The sequence below is a fragment of the Camponotus vicinus genome, unplaced genomic scaffold (genome assembly GCF_025532165.1).
Source record: "Camponotus vicinus isolate PSW18456_S1 unplaced genomic scaffold, iyCamVici1.0 SCAF_2, whole genome shotgun sequence".
NCBI classification, from domain to species: domain Eukaryota; kingdom Metazoa; phylum Arthropoda; class Insecta; order Hymenoptera; family Formicidae; genus Camponotus; species Camponotus vicinus.
Window position 1 is genome coordinate 5076467 of NW_028141956.1, and position 19108 is coordinate 5095574.

The 19108-nt window shown below is 32.8% G+C and overlaps 1 protein-coding gene across 25 annotated transcripts; it reads left to right on the forward strand.

Annotated features, from left to right (window-relative positions):
* Positions 1–357: 357 nt before the first annotated feature.
* Positions 358–19108, forward strand: L(1)g0196 (inositol hexakisphosphate and diphosphoinositol-pentakisphosphate kinase). Of its 25 annotated transcripts, none has more exons than XM_083089736.1 (31): positions 358–692; positions 808–936; positions 1064–1165; positions 1233–1328; positions 3910–4110; positions 4199–4339; positions 4426–4516; positions 4688–4854; positions 5021–5313; positions 5696–5890; positions 5978–6064; positions 6142–6330; positions 6452–6549; positions 6632–6769; positions 7289–7318; positions 7981–8215; positions 8298–8733; positions 8843–8976; positions 9060–9174; positions 9247–9486; positions 9570–9686; positions 9829–9986; positions 10102–10250; positions 11240–11287; positions 13583–13888; positions 15075–15296; positions 15573–15810; positions 16139–16230; positions 16300–16411; positions 16710–17090; positions 17184–19108. In XM_083089736.1, exons 3-31 carry the CDS (start codon positions 1133–1135, stop codon positions 17617–17619), a joined length of 5178 nt encoding a protein of 1725 aa, XP_082945862.1. In that variant the 5' UTR covers positions 358–692; positions 808–936; positions 1064–1132; the 3' UTR covers positions 17620–19108. The 25 variants fall into 25 exon arrangements, with proteins under 25 accessions (XP_082945862.1, XP_082945861.1, XP_082945863.1 ...); XM_083089735.1 differs by having other exon boundaries at positions 358–677; XM_083089737.1 differs by having other exon boundaries at positions 358–552; positions 808–981.

Genomic DNA, 19108 nt, shown 5'->3' on the forward strand with positions numbered 1-19108 from the left:
TGATTCTTCAGAAACTTTCTATTCTGCAGCCAATTAATATGTTTAAAAAATTTGTCGTACGACAAATTTTTTAAGCACATTGATTGGTTGCGGGATAATAATTTTTTGAATCTAGAAATTTTCTATTCCGCAGCCAATCAATGTGCTTAAAAAATTTGTCGTACGACAAATATAATATTAGCCTTATGCTACGAAAATTTCTAAAAATTTGACCATTCGAAACGATCTCTGCAAAGAAATCTTTCGTCCTGATTGGTCAATCAAGTATAATGCATAACGTAGGAGCAATCGAGTATGGAGGATTTATACGCATGCGTTACGTATATATGTACAGAATACAAGAACGATGGCGCATGCGTAGAAAAATTTTACGATCGAGGAACACCGCATCGAGATTCGATTTTGACACATGTCGTGTAAAGTGAGATCGACGTCACATGGAGACGCAAATTCAAACATCCTTGTAAGCGTGATATCGAATCACGTATTTGGTGTCATATTACGAGTCTCGCACAAGCACGAGTATCGCGAATTGCATTTCCATTTTAATCTGTAAGTAACGTCCTGTTCATTTGCATCTCGGCGTAAATGCGCCTTGGCAAAATTGCGACGCTGTTTTGCACGAACTTCCTTACGCTTCTAATTCCGATGTAATATTGTTCGATTTAATCTACCGGGTAAATATACTCATCGTATGTATCATTATTTGCAATTAATCGTGTTACTACAAACGCGAAGGAAAAAGGGTTATCTACTTTGTAGTATGTACAAACATTACACACAACATATGTTTATCCTATTTTTCAGATAATTTATAAACATCGATGCGCATATAGGCTTCGTTATGGTTTGCTAGACGAGGCCCGAGTGATAAGCCATTATTAAACAAACGCATCCTGAAGACGTTGAAGAAATTCACGTGGAATAAAAGAACTTGTAAGAGAAATAGAGCAAAAATTTATTAACATCGTCATTTTTCAAGTAGTTGGATTTAATTATTAATTGTTTGATGTAAATCTATCTTTTAATTAATGTGAATAATATAAGAAAGTTATTTTTTTAGTGCACGGGATATTAATAACTAACTGTACACAAAACGGGTGTTTCTTCTATCAATGAAATCTGATCTGACATGTCTTACACTGAACTGGAACATGGTTATCAGGTAAATGTGCTAACTCAGGATAAAATTTTGCACTTATCAGGTATCTAACAAGATTTTTTGTTCACAGGGCCTCAGGAATGCAAGCAGACCAATGTTCTACATAGGAGATATAAATACAGTACAACCATCTGTTATTCCCTCAATCTATCGCTCATCGAAAAGAGTAAGTACAAAATTATTTTACTATTAAAATTTAGTTACAGGAAAAATTTATACGCATGTGTGTGAAATTGCATAAGATGCATATTAAAATCTATTTTTTATTCTGAAAAGCACATTATATATTTATAGAATTTTATAGATATAAAACATTATAAATGTTTTCTTCTTTTTTTGTTATATATGATATAAATAATTATTCCTTTTTTTATTTTAATTTTTTAATTATATACAAAGTCGATTTGTATCTCATGACATGTGGCAGCAAAAAAGTAATATAACACAGAACTCATATATTTGTAATAATTAATGGTTATTGAGAATGGTTATTAAGAAATAGATTAAAAAATGATAAAACATTATTTATTTTTTTATTTGATATAGAAGCAACAAATATTTACATGCATATTAAATAAAAATTTATCTTTATAGAGGTTAGAAATATATATATGTATGTATAAGAAATATATATTTGCATGTGTATGCATGTTTATAATACGTAGATACTTCCCACACATTTAAAAACACAACTGATCTATTCATATCTATTTATTTTCGATATATTTATTTTTAGTAAAAATAAAAATATATGAATAGTTATGTAAACAGTTGTGTACTAAAGAAATGTTTTGATTCTATAGGCTCTTTTTAGACATTTAAAATATATATTTATGTTAATAAATCTGTATCTAGTAGAGTGTGAATATAATTGATAGAAGACTAAGCTTTGTAATGTTTGGACAGATAGGAATTTATCTCATTATAAGACAAATTATTCGAGCACGAATGGTATGCACACACACACATACACGATATAAAAAACTAATTTTAAACTTTTTACTAATGCATGCAGTGCAGATATTTAGCCATTTTGCTCATTGCATAAAAATAGAACAGAAATGTGTTTATTTATATGTTGACCAAGTGCTAATTGTAACATTACTAACATTAACTGAATTATATAAAACTAAAACTCTCTCTCTCTAATCTTGATAACATTGTGACAAGTTTCTAGAAGTTACATTTGCTATTTAGAAAAGATTTATAGTTTATTACTTTAATAATCTATGTGAACATAACTTGTGTAGACAAACACAGTGCAATCTTTATTTTATTAGAAATGTAGCATATTATATGCATTATTTTAATACTATATGAACATGCTATTAAATATTTGAGTCTTAAATAGCGATGATGATGTTTAAGTATCATTCAAGAATAGAATAGATAATTTTTATTTGCTTCTTTTATCTTTTTATGCTTATGATAAGTTATTATAATCACATTTTGTAATATTGCGATATCAGTTATCGACATGAAATCACTATCTATTATTGAAAAAAGGTAGATATAGAAGATTATCAAACATATAACATTTTTGAAGACGTGTAACAATGATATCTATTTTCAAGGTATATTTATAATTAATATATATATGTACATTGTGTGATAAAATTCCTAACAAAAAAGTTATTAGTATTTAACATTAATAAAAAAGTTTTTAACATTAACCATATTTAGTTTATCATTATGTATTGTAAGAATCATATCTCTATGTTTCGTATAATATGCATATTTTGTGTATCTCAAAATCATAGAAATAATAATTATTTACATAATTGAATAGAAACAAGATATTTTTACATGTTTATATGATGAGAAAAGATTTATATTTTTTCAATGTTAAAATTTAAATATTTATTATCTATAATAGTCATCTATAATTATATACAGTTATCTATAATAATTTGTCTGATATTTAGTTATACACATTATAAACATTTCATAAGAGATATTCTATTCATTTATTACAATAATTTCAAATAATAATTTGAAGGTAGATTTTATTATATTCAATTTCTTTAGCTTTTTCTAATTTTTTTATATATATAACATTCTCAAATCTTTTCACAGTGATTAACAAATGCTTTCAACTCGCTTGTAGTTGCATGATTTAATATTGCATTTCTTATTAATTTGAAATGAAATATAACAAATATAATATAAAAATAACAGGAAATAGATCTAAATCGTGTATAGATGAACAAGGTTTTCTATACTGAATCACGAATTTAAAAATTACGTGATTTTTATCACACCCAAATTTGTTTCACGCTTTATTGCTTGATACATATTACCTTTCTATGTAGGCAATATCATATGCGATCAACGTATAACTTACTTATTGAAAGATCAGACTAAAGAATATAATGAGTAATCTTACAAGAGTTCGCGATGAAAATTGCCCTGCTGATGACAAGCCTAGATTTCTGTCCTGTCTAAAGGCATATTGGGTGAGCATCATTTAGCTTGAAGATTCTATAATCTTCATCCCTGCTTGTTACATATCGGAGTTTAGCAGCTTCAGATTCATTTTTAGAAAATATGTTATATAAAAACCAAGCTTTGTGTATTCTACTTTGGCTATCACTGATTTTCAATATGGTAGTGAATTTTATTTCAACTTCTCTATGTAATTATGTTATAATTTTCTTATTTATTAATATTGATTCCTCACCAGGATTTGCATATACAGTGTATTCTTATGAATAAATGTTATTTAGTTAATTTGTTTTACTTTCTAGCCGGAACTACCAGAAGGGTGCACCCAAGATGATGCTTATATGGGTAATAGCGATGTGGAAGGAGAGGGAAAACAAGTTTTGGTTGGGATATGTGCAATGGCGAAAAAATCGCAGAGTAAACCGATGAAAGAGATTTTAACAAGGCTCGAAGAATTCGAGTATATCAAAATTATTGTTTTTCCAGAAGAAGTGATATTGAAGGTAATATACATTTTTATATTGTAGAGAAGAAAGAGTATGTTGCGCAAAATATACATCTAATATCTTATGTACCTGCTCTTATTTATAGGAACCTGTAGAAGATTGGCCTATAGTCGACTGCTTGATAAGTTTCCATAGTAAAGGTTTTCCCCTTGATAAAGCTATAAATTATGCAAGTTTACGTAAACCATTTATTATTAATAATCTTCCAATGCAATATGACATTCAGGTATACAAGTTATGAGATATACTAACAAGTCTAATGTTATATATTATATATATATATACATATATTAACAAAAAAAATTGTCATAGGATCGAAGAAGAGTTTATGCCATATTGGAAAGCGAGGATATTGAAATTCCACGATACGCTGTTCTCGATCGAGATTCGCCAGATACGAAACGTAAGTTGTAAAATTTCGTTTGAGTATAAATATTATGCATTGTAAATATTTTATTATCAACAATTAAAAATTTTGAAATTTAATAATTATAGTGCAATAAAGTTCAAATATAAGTTTAGAGAAATTCTTGTTGGATATATATATTTCAATCTTTACATATGCAGAATGTAGAATGTATTTCAGAGCATGAATTGGTAGAATCGGAAGATCACGTAGAAGTGAATGGCGTTACTTTCAATAAACCATTTGTGGAAAAGCCAGTATCCGCCGAAGATCATAATATCTATATTTATTACCCTACTTCCGCTGGCGGGGGCAGTCAGAGATTATTTAGAAAGGTATTGTATCTATTTTCTCATGTTAAATATATAAATATAAATGAGATTTTTTTAAATGCAAATTTGTAAGAAGCAAGCATGTTTTGTTGTTTTCTTAAATGGAAAAAATCAAAGATTTACAAAAAATATGCAAACATACTTATAATAATATATGCTCATTATACAGATAGGCAGTCGTAGTAGCGTATATTCGCCAGAATCGCGCGTTCGTAAGAGTGGATCTTATATCTATGAAGATTTTATGCCTACTGATGGTACTGATGTTAAAGTTTATACCGTGGGACCTGATTACGCTCATGCCGAGGCTAGAAAAAGTCCAGCTCTCGATGGCAAGGTTGAGAGAGACTCGGAGGGCAAAGAGATTCGTTATCCAGTGATATTAAGCAACGCCGAAAAACTTATTAGTAGAAAAGTATGTATGGCCTTCAAGCAAACGGTTTGCGGTTTCGATTTATTGAGGTATGTATATGTAATCAACATCAATTATGTAAAAAAATTAAGCGATTTTTTTTTCAATTTTTTTCATGATAAATATTATAATAAATATTATATGCGCGTTAAAGGATGCATTCTCCTTATGTAAAATTTCTTTTGAATATGTCTGTGCGATATTATTAAGATGTATATTACGTAAAGATGTATACGCCGACAATTGTCGATGTTATCAATGTTATTTTAGAGCACATATCGCATTACATATTCAATAGCTTTAACTTCTGTTGCAACACTGGCTTCAGTCGGGAAACCAGTATTGACATTGGCGCGAATGTATTGCGTTTTCTCATATGAATGACTGAAAGTCAAATGATATAATTGACAAAAATTGCGGTTTTATTTGCAGAGCGAACGGTCAATCGTTTGTGTGTGATGTAAATGGATTTAGTTTTGTAAAGAACTCGAATAAGTATTATGACGACTGTGCTAAGATTTTGGGAAATATGATACTAAGGGAATTGGCCCCTACATTACACATTCCATGGAGCGTTCCCTTCCAATTGGATGACCCTCCTATTGTTCCGACCACATTCGGCAAAATGTTAGTAAAAGTGCGATTCAATACTATAATTAATAATGTTACTAATATATTAAAATATATTATTAATTATTAAATATTTATTTATAGGATGGAATTGCGTTGTGTGGTAGCAGTTATCAGACATGGTGACAGAACTCCAAAGCAAAAAATGAAAGTAGAAGTACGTCATCCAAAGTGAGTACGAACGTTTGTCCTGTATCAGTTATTTTATTAAGAAATCGATTATTATATTAAATGTAATATCTTTACAGATTTTTCGAGATATTTGCAAAATACGATGGCTATAAGCATGGTCATGTTAAGTTAAAACGACCTAAGCAGTTACAAGAGATTCTTGACACAGCTCGTAGTTTATTGGCAGAAATACAGCATCGTGCAGCGGGACCCGAGCTAGAAGAGAAGCAAGGGAAATTGGAACAACTCAAAAGTGTCTTGGAAATGTATGTATTAATAAGTAAACTGTAGCGCAAAGATTATAATTCATTATTAATATTATATATAATTGAGCAAATTTCGTATATGATAAATTTATAATAAAATTATTAATTGCACATTACATAGGTATGGACATTTCTCTGGTATAAATCGTAAAGTACAGCTAAAGTACCAACCGCGAGGACGACCGCGAGGAAGTTCTTCCGACGACGGTAGCGATCTTAGTATGCCACATTGATTTTCTCATATTTCATATAATTATATATGCATTAATATGCATTAATATTAATATATATCTTTCTTCAGATCGGTTAGGGGAACCATCCCTCGTTCTAATATTGAAGTGGGGCGGGGAATTGACACCTGCCGGACGTATTCAAGCGGAAGAACTGGGACGCATATTTCGCTGCATGTACCCAGGTGGTCAAGGTAGACACCTTAGTGGTTCGTATCTTATGTTCATATGTTTGCCATGCTCGCTTTTAAGTTTCTACACAGTATCGGAGATTATTTTTCTATAATAACTTTCCTCTGTTAGCTAAACTTGCTCTAGGTCTTTATCCATAATATATATATGGATTATGTAATCTAAAAGCCTCTAAACTCTTAGTACGTATTAATATATCTCTCAGTTGTACTATCTATATTAATATCTTGAGAATGCTATGTTCAAATTACAAAAATATTGGACAGCTTAAAGATTGGCGTATTGTTATTGAGATTTTGATATCAGAGATTTTGAAGTATTTTTATTTAAACAAATCACTATATCGTGAGAGATTCACGAAAGCTATTTATACAAGTAATTTGTCCAATTTAAAGTAATTGTCAGTGTAGCGATCTCTCGTTGTGGTACTAACAACCATATTGGCAATCATATCTTATCTAGTAGTTAGTAAAATGTAGTAATTACATTTTCTCTCGAGTCACATATAGGATAATTTATCTCAAATATTATTTCAGAGGAAGAATCAGAGATGTTACCAAGCCACGGTAACCTTTATTTACGATCCACGCTTATTCTATAGTTTTCTATAGATTATATTGCTGTTTTTAGAAATAGTGATGTTATGATAGAATCCGACCGTGTTAACAGTAAGAGTACACTTGCACAATTTTGTATCTTTTTATTTGAACTCTACTTAGCTGCCTCTCGACTCGGCGAGACGAATTGTTGGCAGCTTAGGAGTTGCATGATTTTAGCATTGTACATTACACTTCATTTTTGCTACATGCTTTTTCTACATATATGTTAATGAATGTTTCTTTGTTTTCAATGGCACTACAACACCATAATACACTAAATGTTATTTTATTTTTCACACAAAACATATTATATGCACGCATTGTATACAATACGTTTCTCTCAAAATGTAATTTTTTATTGAAAATTATGACACCAGGAGTTTTAAGGTAACTCTAAAACATTTAAAGACATGAATTCTCGTGATATTTATGGAATATTAATTAATATCACAATTAATACATCTATTTTATGATGATCTCGATATCAGAACTTCGATAGGTCATCTTGACAATCACTTTTGACAGTAAACTTTGAATTGTTTAATCGCAGTTGCGTTTTATAATTATCACTGTTATACATGGAGGAATTTCTTCATATTGATATTATTTTCTTTGTATAAAAAACATAGGTGAATACGCAGGTGCACAAGGATTGGGTTTATTACGACTGCATTCCACGTTTCGTCACGATTTGAAAATCTATGCTAGCGATGAGGGACGCGTTCAAATGACTGCAGCAGCTTTTGCGAAAGGATTACTTGCATTGGAAGGAGAGCTAACGCCTATTCTCGTACAAATGGTGAAAAGCGCAAATACCAATGGTCTTCTGGACAATGATTGTGATAGCAGTAAATATCAGAATATGTGAGTAAAGAAATTTTTATTTTTGCGCCTGTAATTAAATTTTAACTTTCACCCTACATATTCACGATATTTATCATTACAGGGTGAAAACGCGTTTGCATGAGCTGCTTCAACAGGATCGGGAATTTACCCGCGAAGATCGTGAACAGATCAATCCAGGAAATGCGTTAAGTATCAATGCCGCCTTGGATTTCGTTAAGAATCCAGTTCGATGTTGCCAACACGTCCACACTCTCATTCAAAAGCTTCTGGACATTGTACGAATTAAAAAGGAAGACCCAAAGACGAAAGACACGATACTTTATCACGGTGAAACGTGGGAACTGATGGGACGTCGCTGGGGAAAGATCGAAAAAGATTTCTGCACGAAAAACAAACGCTTCGATATCTCCAAAGTTCCCGACATCTATGATTGCATAAAATACGACTTGCAACACAATAATCATACGTTGCAGTTTGAACACGCAGAAGAATTGTACACGTACGCTAAATCTTTAGCGGATATTGTAATTCCTCAGGTAGAATTTTTTTTCGCTGCTAATAATAAAAATTCAATTTTATTTTTCCACAAAGTTATTATATATTAATAAAATTTGTTATTATATTATTTATTTTATTAATATGTAGGAATATGGTTTAACGGTACAAGAAAAATTAACCATCGGCCAAGGTATATGCACGCCTTTGTTGAAGAAGATACGAGCAGACTTACAACGAAATATCGAGGAATCTGAAGAGTCCGTTAATAGGCTCAATCCTAGGTATAATCGAGTTCTTTTATAGAGAATTTTTTCCTAGCTTATATGATTTCTTCAGTAAATAATAATTAATGCAATCTCTATAGATATTCTCATGGTGTTTCGAGCCCTGGACGCCATGTACGTACGAGGCTATATTTCACGAGCGAAAGTCATGTACATTCTTTGCTTACCGTGTTACGTTATGGTGGTTTACTCGATGTAAGTAACATGCTACAACTGAAAAAATTTTATGTTAAACTTTTTTCTAATTTTTGGCGTATTGATTTATAGGTCGTGAAAGACGAACAATGGAGACGCGCGATGGAATATGTCAGCATGGTTTCCGAGTTGAATTATATGTCGCAAGTTGTTGTTATGTTGTACGAGGATCCAACCAAAGATCCAAGCAGCGAAGAACGTTTTCACGTGGAACTGCATTTTAGTCCTGGCGTTAACTGTTGCGTACAGAAGAATCTACCACCTGGTCCTGGATTTAGACCACATTCGCGCAATGAGAGCAGTCATAACATGGTAAGTGTCGAAGATTCTGAATTATTTGACTAATGTAAAAATAATAATACAAATTAATGTATTTTATATTGGAATTTTTCAAGGGAGAAAACGGTGGTTCTGGCCAGGACACTAGTTCACAATGCAGTACTCGCATAGAGGAGGAAGATGCAGAATTGGGTATTATAGAGGATGATCTTATGAGTCCCACAGTACAAACTGTAAGTATAGCAATTTGCATCACATTAGATTTTTAACAAATGATGAATGTACCCACACGTGCGTATATATATGTGTGTGTGCGTGTATGAAAGAGCGAGAGAGTCATTTCAAATACTTTTGCGACATGAAAATTATTTTCAGGATGCATCTCCGCCGCTAATGGAAACAGATGCTATGGACTCTATGTTGGATAGTCCGACGACTAGCCGTGCAATTGACATGATGGACTTAGATCCGAATATGATGGATGAACCATTCGATAGTGGATTCTTACAGAGCTCGGCTCCAATTCCCATCAGGTCTGCTTGTGTTCAGCGTTTTTCTATTTTTCAATGCAAACATTTTCCACTAATAAACATTTTTTGGATAATAATATCTAATAAATTATTTTATTACGCATTATTATACGTGCAGCGCTAGAACCGTAGCCGGACATGAAGCTGCTAGACTTGGCAGTCAATTAGCGGCGAGTCAACGACAACGGCGAAGTAGAGAGGTGGGGACCATCATGGAACCACGAGCGCGAAGCTATGATCATCAGCGGCAAGAGAAACCCGAGAAAGGTAAGTACGCTTTATTGAATGCAAGTTATTGCATTAGTGAGCAGATTCACGATAAATTTGAAGTAAGTGTGAAGGATACTAATAATAAATTGAGCATTATGTTAACTTGTCGAGATGCAATGTTAAATTGTTCTGTGTGTATGTGTATACGCGCGCGCGTGCGCATACGCATGCGCATGAATTTATGGAATATGTATATAGATATACAGTATCCTTAACACATTAATAATTTGTGCATGATTATAATTATTAATTGTTATACTCGAATTTTCTCCCTTATATATATTTTCTCCCTTGGATAGCACCAGTTATATCTGTAGTATGCTACATATGAATGCCTTTCTCCCAAATTATGTGACGATTTTATATCAAGTCGTATGACAGCTTCATATTACAAAGTTATATTTTATCACGAAATAAATTTTATGCTAGTAACAATTAATAGCAAAATATATTAAAATATACCATATTTGATATTTGATATTCTAAATTGATGAGTCGATAGTTTGATACGGATTATTGTACAACTTCTAGTTGAAATTGTGTGTGAGATATCAATTTTCCAGAATATTTATGAAATATTTTAAAGAAATATTTCAAAAGAATACCAGTTTATTCTCATCTAAAGTTCGAACTATTAGATTCATAGTTCTGATATTTTCTTGCCAAATACTAAACAAATGGAAATAGAGATTATAATAATAAATCAACTTATATTATTTTGTACATACATAATATCGTGCAGAAAGATGAATAGGATTTATACATAATGCCCATAATGGTAGAATACGAGGGATATTTCTGTCTTCTTTTCAAATAATGTGCGGTTTCGCAATGAGCATAAACATAATGACGTTGAATATAAATAAGTTTTAACATTCAAGATTGTTAGACGCGTAGAACTTTTAGGGCTAATTACTGGCAATTGAAATGATGGTGAAACGTCGCCACAGTACTTTTTTTCTGTGTTTTGCTGTCTCTTTTTGTAGCTGCGGACAAGCTGCAGTATCAGAGCTTGGACGCGGTCAACAAAGAAGGTATGTTTATCGGCCACCAATTTTTATATAGAATGATTCTTCAAGATAATGCACACGTGAACTTTCTTGAAATGATACTTTAATGATTCTTCTTATTTAATGAAGTAGATCATTCTACTTATTCTTTTCTTTTTAAATACAATGTCTTTTTTCTTTTTGAATACAATGTCTTTTTTATATCTGGAACTCTTATGCACACTGTTGCAATGAAATAATCCCTCATTGTGATCGATAGTAGACTAGTGTGCACTAGTTGATCTCATATCTTGGCACAATTCTGATGTAAAGCAAATCATTTTACGGATTTTTAGTTTCGTTGCAATTAGAATGTGCATAGTAGTTGGACAATACATCGGTACTATGCGCTTCACACACACATTGTCGGTACTTCGAAGTGCTGATTAAAGTAATTCTTTCGCGCCTTATACATATCTCGTAGCTGATAGTCTGTGACGTATCTCATTCCTTCCTCGATAAATTAATTTTCTGTATATTTTGCCTATAAATTAATTTCTCACGATATGTTACAATTTGCATTTATCGATATTTCATAATTTTTACTTTAATTAATCTTGTAAAAGTATATCGCACGTACTTTGTAGACGAGAAAAAAAATGGTATTTTTTTTAATGGCTAAATCTTTAGAATATAAACCGGACGAGATGCACTGTCTGGTTAATCTATCCGGTGGGGTGATCTACCCGGAAAAGTTTCTAATGTATCTTGTTTCATATAGTATAGCCGAGAGAGATGTGTATTTTGTCAAAAGCCAAAGTAGGAGACGATAAGTTCCCAGTTGAAATAACTCTTTGCTCAGCGATAGTTGTGCGCGTGGAAGCCAACTAATCAAAATATTGGCGATTGTCCGGGTCACATGTGCACACGTGTAACGTGTGATCCATTCAGTCTGCCATCCCGAATCCTCGATCCCGAGATCGTAGCATCTTCATCATCATCATTATCATCAGCACCATCATCGTCATCATCATTGACTCTCTACAAGTCTCGGAGAGATTCATAGGTATTAGATAGACGCGTACAATTGTATGCTTGTATTCAGAAATCGCATTCGAAATACTATTCAACTTCATCAATAGTCGAATTTTTCTTAATGAAGAGTAATATCGCATTAAATCTCATTTATTCTCTCTCAACATCCTCTTTTCTCTTACATTCGTACATTTCTGCATACATTTCACTTCATACAAGTTCATCGTGTGCTTTCATCTTTCATCGCTTCTATTTTCATCGAATTTCTTCTGAATCTTCTAATGTCGAGATATTTCTTGCTTCCGAATAGACAACTCATAAAGCGTATGATATTTTTATTTTAGTTTTTTTTTCATACATAATTTATAAAGAGACAAAAAAGAACTCAGACTGACACACGTTGACATACCGTATCTTTCTATTGTATCATCACGATCATATACTAATGCCGTTCAAGCTTCGGCATTCTAATAAATGTCAGAATATATGAGGCAATTTTTTAAAGTGTAAAAAGTGTAAAAAGTCGTGTCATTTGGTTGGCTTACTGGTTGCATGGCTATCGTGTGCCACGGTTGTTGTATTGTGTGCGTACTCGTGAATCCGACATACTATAGCTACAAACTATACGCGAAAAGGGTGTCGAAGGTATACACTTTCCTTAATTACTTTATTTCTCTTCCTCGGTGACGAATCTTTACACGAAACATCACAACAATCTAATAATTATATATAATTATATATAATAATAATTATATTTTCTCGATTATCCAAACATTTTTCATTTATAATGACAAGATTATTATTTTAATACATTTGTACAATATTTGCAATAGAGTACAAATCTTTTCAGATTAACAAGATTAATATTACGCATATATTGCAAAGATTATTATTCTTAATACATGTATTACACATTCATAGCATATAATTTCTGAATTATTTACAAAAAATCTCCATAGAAAGCAAAAAATACATAAAGAAAACGTAAACGTAGTTTATGAAACTGCATTCTTGTAATATTGATAAAGCATTGATTTCTTATCGCATAGCAAGAATACAGGGTCGCTGATCCAAAGATTCGTCCCGCTCTTCCGTTTCTTCGGTAAATTAATTTTTTAATCGGCTCTTTCTCTCTTTTGTTTTTTTCTCCCTTCCCTCTCACGATGTCATTCACCGAATGCTGCACCCCTCTGATAACGCTATCACCTGGATCTATGTCTGCGTATTTTGCATCCCCTCTTCCCCTCTACGTATTGCATCGTACCGCACCGCACCGCATCGCACCGCACCGCAATTCATTATCAGCCACGGAGCCGAATCCTCCGGTGGAACCTCGACGCGACGAACTGCCGAGGAAACCGGCGACCCTGTCGCAGTCGCACAGCTCGCCGGAGCTGCCGGTCTCGCCGAACGAAAGTTTCACTTCCTCGTGCTCGCTTCGCAATGCACGTGACGATAAACGACCACCTGCCGTCCCTTGCTCGTTGCTCAATCCGATCCCCAGCAACGTGCTGGAGCGGACTGTCAACAACAGGTATCGGTGCTTCGGCAGAAAATACGAACGATCATACTCCGAAGTGACTTTGCTCTCGAGACACGTCGAAATCTATGGTGAGTCCAAAAGAACGATAAACGTGAGATGACGAACAGACCATTATACAGATTAATGTATGAAAAAATTGTCTAATCTTGTAATCTAAATGTCAATACATGAGAATTTTTAAGTTCAAAACATATATATATATATATATATATATATGTTTTGAACTTTTAAAAATTGATAACATTTGAGACGAAATAAAATATTTATTTATTTATTTTTACTCTTTTATATAATTTTTTATTCACATTAACATAAATTTTACACGATTAGATTATTTTTTCGTATGTCTTTCGTATGTCTGTGTATTTTTTGTGGATTTAATATCAGATGCTACAACGCGAAGAAACTTGATTTGCGAAATTAATGTGAAATTGATCACGTCAATTATCACATTTTTTTTGTCACAGTGGTGCAGTTTGAATCGCAATTATATTGTGGTCTCTTTTTATTAGTAAGTATTACACAAGTAATGCGAGGCGAGCTAAACGAAATTAAATTATAAAAAGGAACGGAATAATTAAGGAACTGTTTGCTCTTATATAAATGAAACAACAATTCTACATATATTTGCAAAGTTTAATTCGGTATAATGCATACATGATTTGTTCAATTAACTTGATTTTTTTTCATACTGTTTTTATTCGCCAATTTTTATTCATCCAATAATTTATTTTTATCCAATGTGGATTATTCCCATTTTAATTAAAGTTTATTGAGCTTTAACTCTAATCCTTCGTTTTTTTTCTAAATCTGTTTACAGAAAAAGACAGAGAGAAAAAGACAAAAAGAAATTATTGCTTAGTAATTCACATGAGTATTAGTATGGGAACGGTCCTATATTCACTAGCCGATTTGCTTTGCTCGTTACTGCTCTATCTTCCTCTTTATCAATATTCTCTCTTTTTCTTCTTGATACGCGAACACGAATGCAAGCACGGGCACGAGCACGAGCACGAGCACGAGTCTGCCGTGACAAAATCTAGAGCTTTATTATGTAGCTCCGATCTTTATACGACTTTAATAAAGATGCACTCTTTACTTATATAACAATTTCATGGCGTTCACTATCACCACTATCAATACCAGTCCACGAGATTAATCGTCATCATTGCCCGAAAGTGTCTATCAACGTCTGAGTCCTTCGTCCGTCCAAGATACCCGCGTCCAAGCCTCATTCCTCTTCTCCTCCCCTAGACGCGCGACCTCGGATCATTCAACCTGATCCTACCTGCACAGCAAGGCGCCACCGTCACAGTATCTCCGGACAGATGAGTTATTTCAAGCTGTTGGGCTACAATGTCAGCAAGAAACTCACCGGATCGGCCAACAGTCTCTTCAGCACCGCTGTAATAAGTGGCTCGTCGAGCGCGCCGAACCTCAAGGATATGGTGCCACCGCATGCGTCTGCAGTTGCCGGTGAGCAAATACTCGACGTCTGTGTTACATTTAATTAATATTTAAGAATTTTAATATTTATATATCATAGAATGATTCCGGGATGGATAGTTAGACTTTTGTAGACAATTCTTGCTAAAATCACTTCAAATACATTGAATTTTACCCGAAACAGTCCGCGTTTTCCAATATACACAACAATTCAATTCGCAAATAAACAATAATAAAATTCTCTGTTTGAGATATAATGGAATAAAATAATGGAACATAGAAATAATTTTTATTTTTTACCAATAGCGATAGAAGGCTTCGGTGGAGTACCGCCCATCAGACCCCTGGAAACTTTGCACAACGCGTTGTCGCTACGTCAGTTGGACTCTTTCCTGGAGATGATGACGACCGCGCCATTGTATCGGACTCCAGCCTCATCACCGCCCAAGTCATCGCCGGCCGGATCGACACACGAGTCACTCAATCCACCCCTCGGCCCTGGGATCATCCGCGAGTATCACTCTTCCGATACGGAAGCTGTCAGGTATCATAAAACATCATATAAAACATGCTCGTGAGTATATAGTGGCTTTCTTTCTTTTCACACGTGAATCGAATTTCACTTCCCATTGTGTTTCAAATAAAATCGCTCCTCTAAAATCATTTGAGAAATTAATATCGCATTCCATGTTTTATATACATACGAAAGTAAGTATTTTATTTTTTCATTTATATAAATATTATTTAAGTCTAGAATTTATAGATGTTATATTTTATTATTCGATTGCTAAAGGAATGATATGCGCAAATTACGATGGACTTGATTTTCGCAAACACATATGTAAATATATTACTACATTATTACCTCTCAGGTACATCACGCCGACTCCGATACAGTATAAGCCCCTCGGGGAAGCGGAAGTATGTGACATCAGAAATATGCCGTCGCCTACTAGTCCAAATAGTGCGTATAAACTATATGTGCGATAATAATATCATTTTTTTACTTTAATAATCTTTATGCATTATTTAGGCATAGGATGGAGTAGCGAACCGCAATCTTTTCTATCTTCCGAACCATCGTCACCGGCGCCAACGTCGACAGGCGAATGCAGTATGTCTATAAGCTTGATCAGTAATGAGAGGTGAGTCATAAAATATATTTATGTAATCTATCTCATTCTAATTTTGTATCTCCATTCTTTTTATATCCAATTAATTTGATTGTTGTAATTAACTGTTTTGATTGTGTATACTTACATTTTGCAAATATACTAACTTTATATATTAAATATAAATTGACTTTATTATATATTTATCTATAATTGTACTCTCGTTAGTTTACTTTATGTTTTAGTTTCTCCATAATATCTTATTATTAATAATAGTTGAATACTAATAGTACTAAACAATATCCAGTACGAAATGTCTCTCCATTCGCAGTGCTCAACTATTTATCCCGCCGAAATTCTCCCCAACTTCTTGCCTGGACGTCGATTTTAACGAATTTTGTATGCGCCTCGATCAAGAGAATCGAGAAAGTCGCGGCAGTGTCTCATATACAGATTATTATAGTAACGAGGATGGTCAGATACGCAAGATCACGCAAATGCCGCAAGTGATGCAGTCAGGCAGCGCGCAATCGAAGCTCGTGTGTAGCGATGAGCTTGTCTGTGAAAATATCGACGACGACGAAGATCACACGTTGACCTTGAAGCAGAGCGAAGAGCAAAAGAAACAAGATGTTAAATCGATATTCGAGCAAAGAGATAATGTTAATCCTGTGAAGCAGCAGCTAAGCGGCAGCTATAAGAAAATCGGACGGTAGGAAACCTCTGGAATATCCGATTATACAATAATGCAGTTAATACTAAAGTGAATACACTTATCGATAATGTCATAATCGCTTATTTCTAGCTTTTTGGTGGAAAGTATGGATATATCGTATGGCGATGTCAGAATTAAAGAGACCGATAATGCTTCTGACAGAACGAAACTATCCATTCAAAAACCTGATTCTTCAAACACAGCAAGATCTCCCGTGAGGAAGGATTCCAAGAAAAGCAGCGGATCGCATACTTGTCAGAAGCGAAAATTCTTTTCGCGCTCTCAAAGTGTCACGGCTCCAAAATCCGTCGTGCCGAAGCCTGAGCCGAGTTTTAGTTATTCGAGGCAGAGCTCGTTCTCGACCATGTCGGATGCGGATCTGGAAAACTGGAAATTGAATATAAATCCGTCACGGTCTTCGGAAAAGAACCAACAAGAAGAACCTATACTCACTGTAGCTGGTAGTCTCACAGATAGCTCTAATATCACTATGGGTTTTGACGTTAAACAGGAAGAAAAAAAATAAACATCTAGTAACAAATTAATGTAATTAATTTTTCTTTTTATGTTCGTGATATTCGAGCTATTCTTACAACGTAACATCGCAACATCAGAGTCTTAGAAAAGATAATTTATCTGTCCTATAGATTGCGCTAGAGAAATATTCAAGTATTAAAAGTAGCATTTAGCATAGGAAAAGACAATTATTTTGATGTATTTTAACATTCTTTGTTAAAGCTAATAAATAGAACAGGACTATTCATTTAGAGTGAACTACGATAGTGAACTTATCTCCGCCCCTTTTCTTTCGTTTTTTGTTTACTCCTTACGGCATTCTGAAATAAGATTTATTAAATTAAATAAGCATTATATACCATTCCTGTCTTAATTTAGAAAATAGTTACATTAATTTTTGAAACTGTTTTGTAATTTAAAACATTTTTTATATTTACGATTAATATTATATTGGTTGGTCTTTTCGCAAAAAGTGGAAAATAATAAACAAAAGTATATTCGATTTAAAATTTTATGGATTTTATAAAAAGAATCAATGAATTATTCGATTAATAGTAACAAAATTAATTCTTTATTCTCATATCTTTATCTATAACGCGTTTTAATTTTTAATTGTGATTTAGTCGTTTTAGCATAACACATATATTTCAACAAATAAATTCTTTATAAGTATATATATATTTACTTCAAAAGAGAGAATTAAAAATCATATTTTTAATCAACAAATAACATAGCTTGAAAATGCAACTTTGATTGCTTATGATTTCAATAAAAATGTTAGGCAGATATTTTCTGCAGCAATATTTTTGACTAGGATCATCGCTGTTGACTGTGAACCATCGTAATTACGCATAGAATTATCTCTTGTTCTGAAGAGATTATTGCAGATGTACAAATGCTCTATTGATGTAGATAAATATAGCAATTATATGATAGATGTGCTTTATAAGAAATATATTACTATATCATTAAAGAGTATTTCAGGATATTCGAATATCTACAAAGAAAAAATTGCAGAGAAAATAATATATGATTACCAATATTAGTAAAGATAGAAAAAGACGTGTAAAAATGTACTTACTGGATATAACGTTTTTATTTAAAAAATTAAAGGATCTCTGTTACAATAATAGCGATTAATAATACTGATGTAAATTGATAGTCAGACGCTTCAAGTTACCGGAGGTGCGAGACTAAAACGTATATATTAGCTGATAAAATGGTTACTTAATAACAAATATTATGTTCCTGATATTTTTTTCCTTATAGCAACTATCAGAATGGTGGGAGAATTTTCCGAGCCAAAGAATACCTCGGTTAAGTAATATAGCATTATATTTAAAGTTACATGAAAAAACGCGCATATAATTGATATATGATTTCAAATCATGAATCGGCAAAAGAGTATATATAATAGATATTATCTGTAGATAATATATAATTAATTGTACCTGTAAAATAGAAATACGAAATATACATAGATGCATACTCACATACAA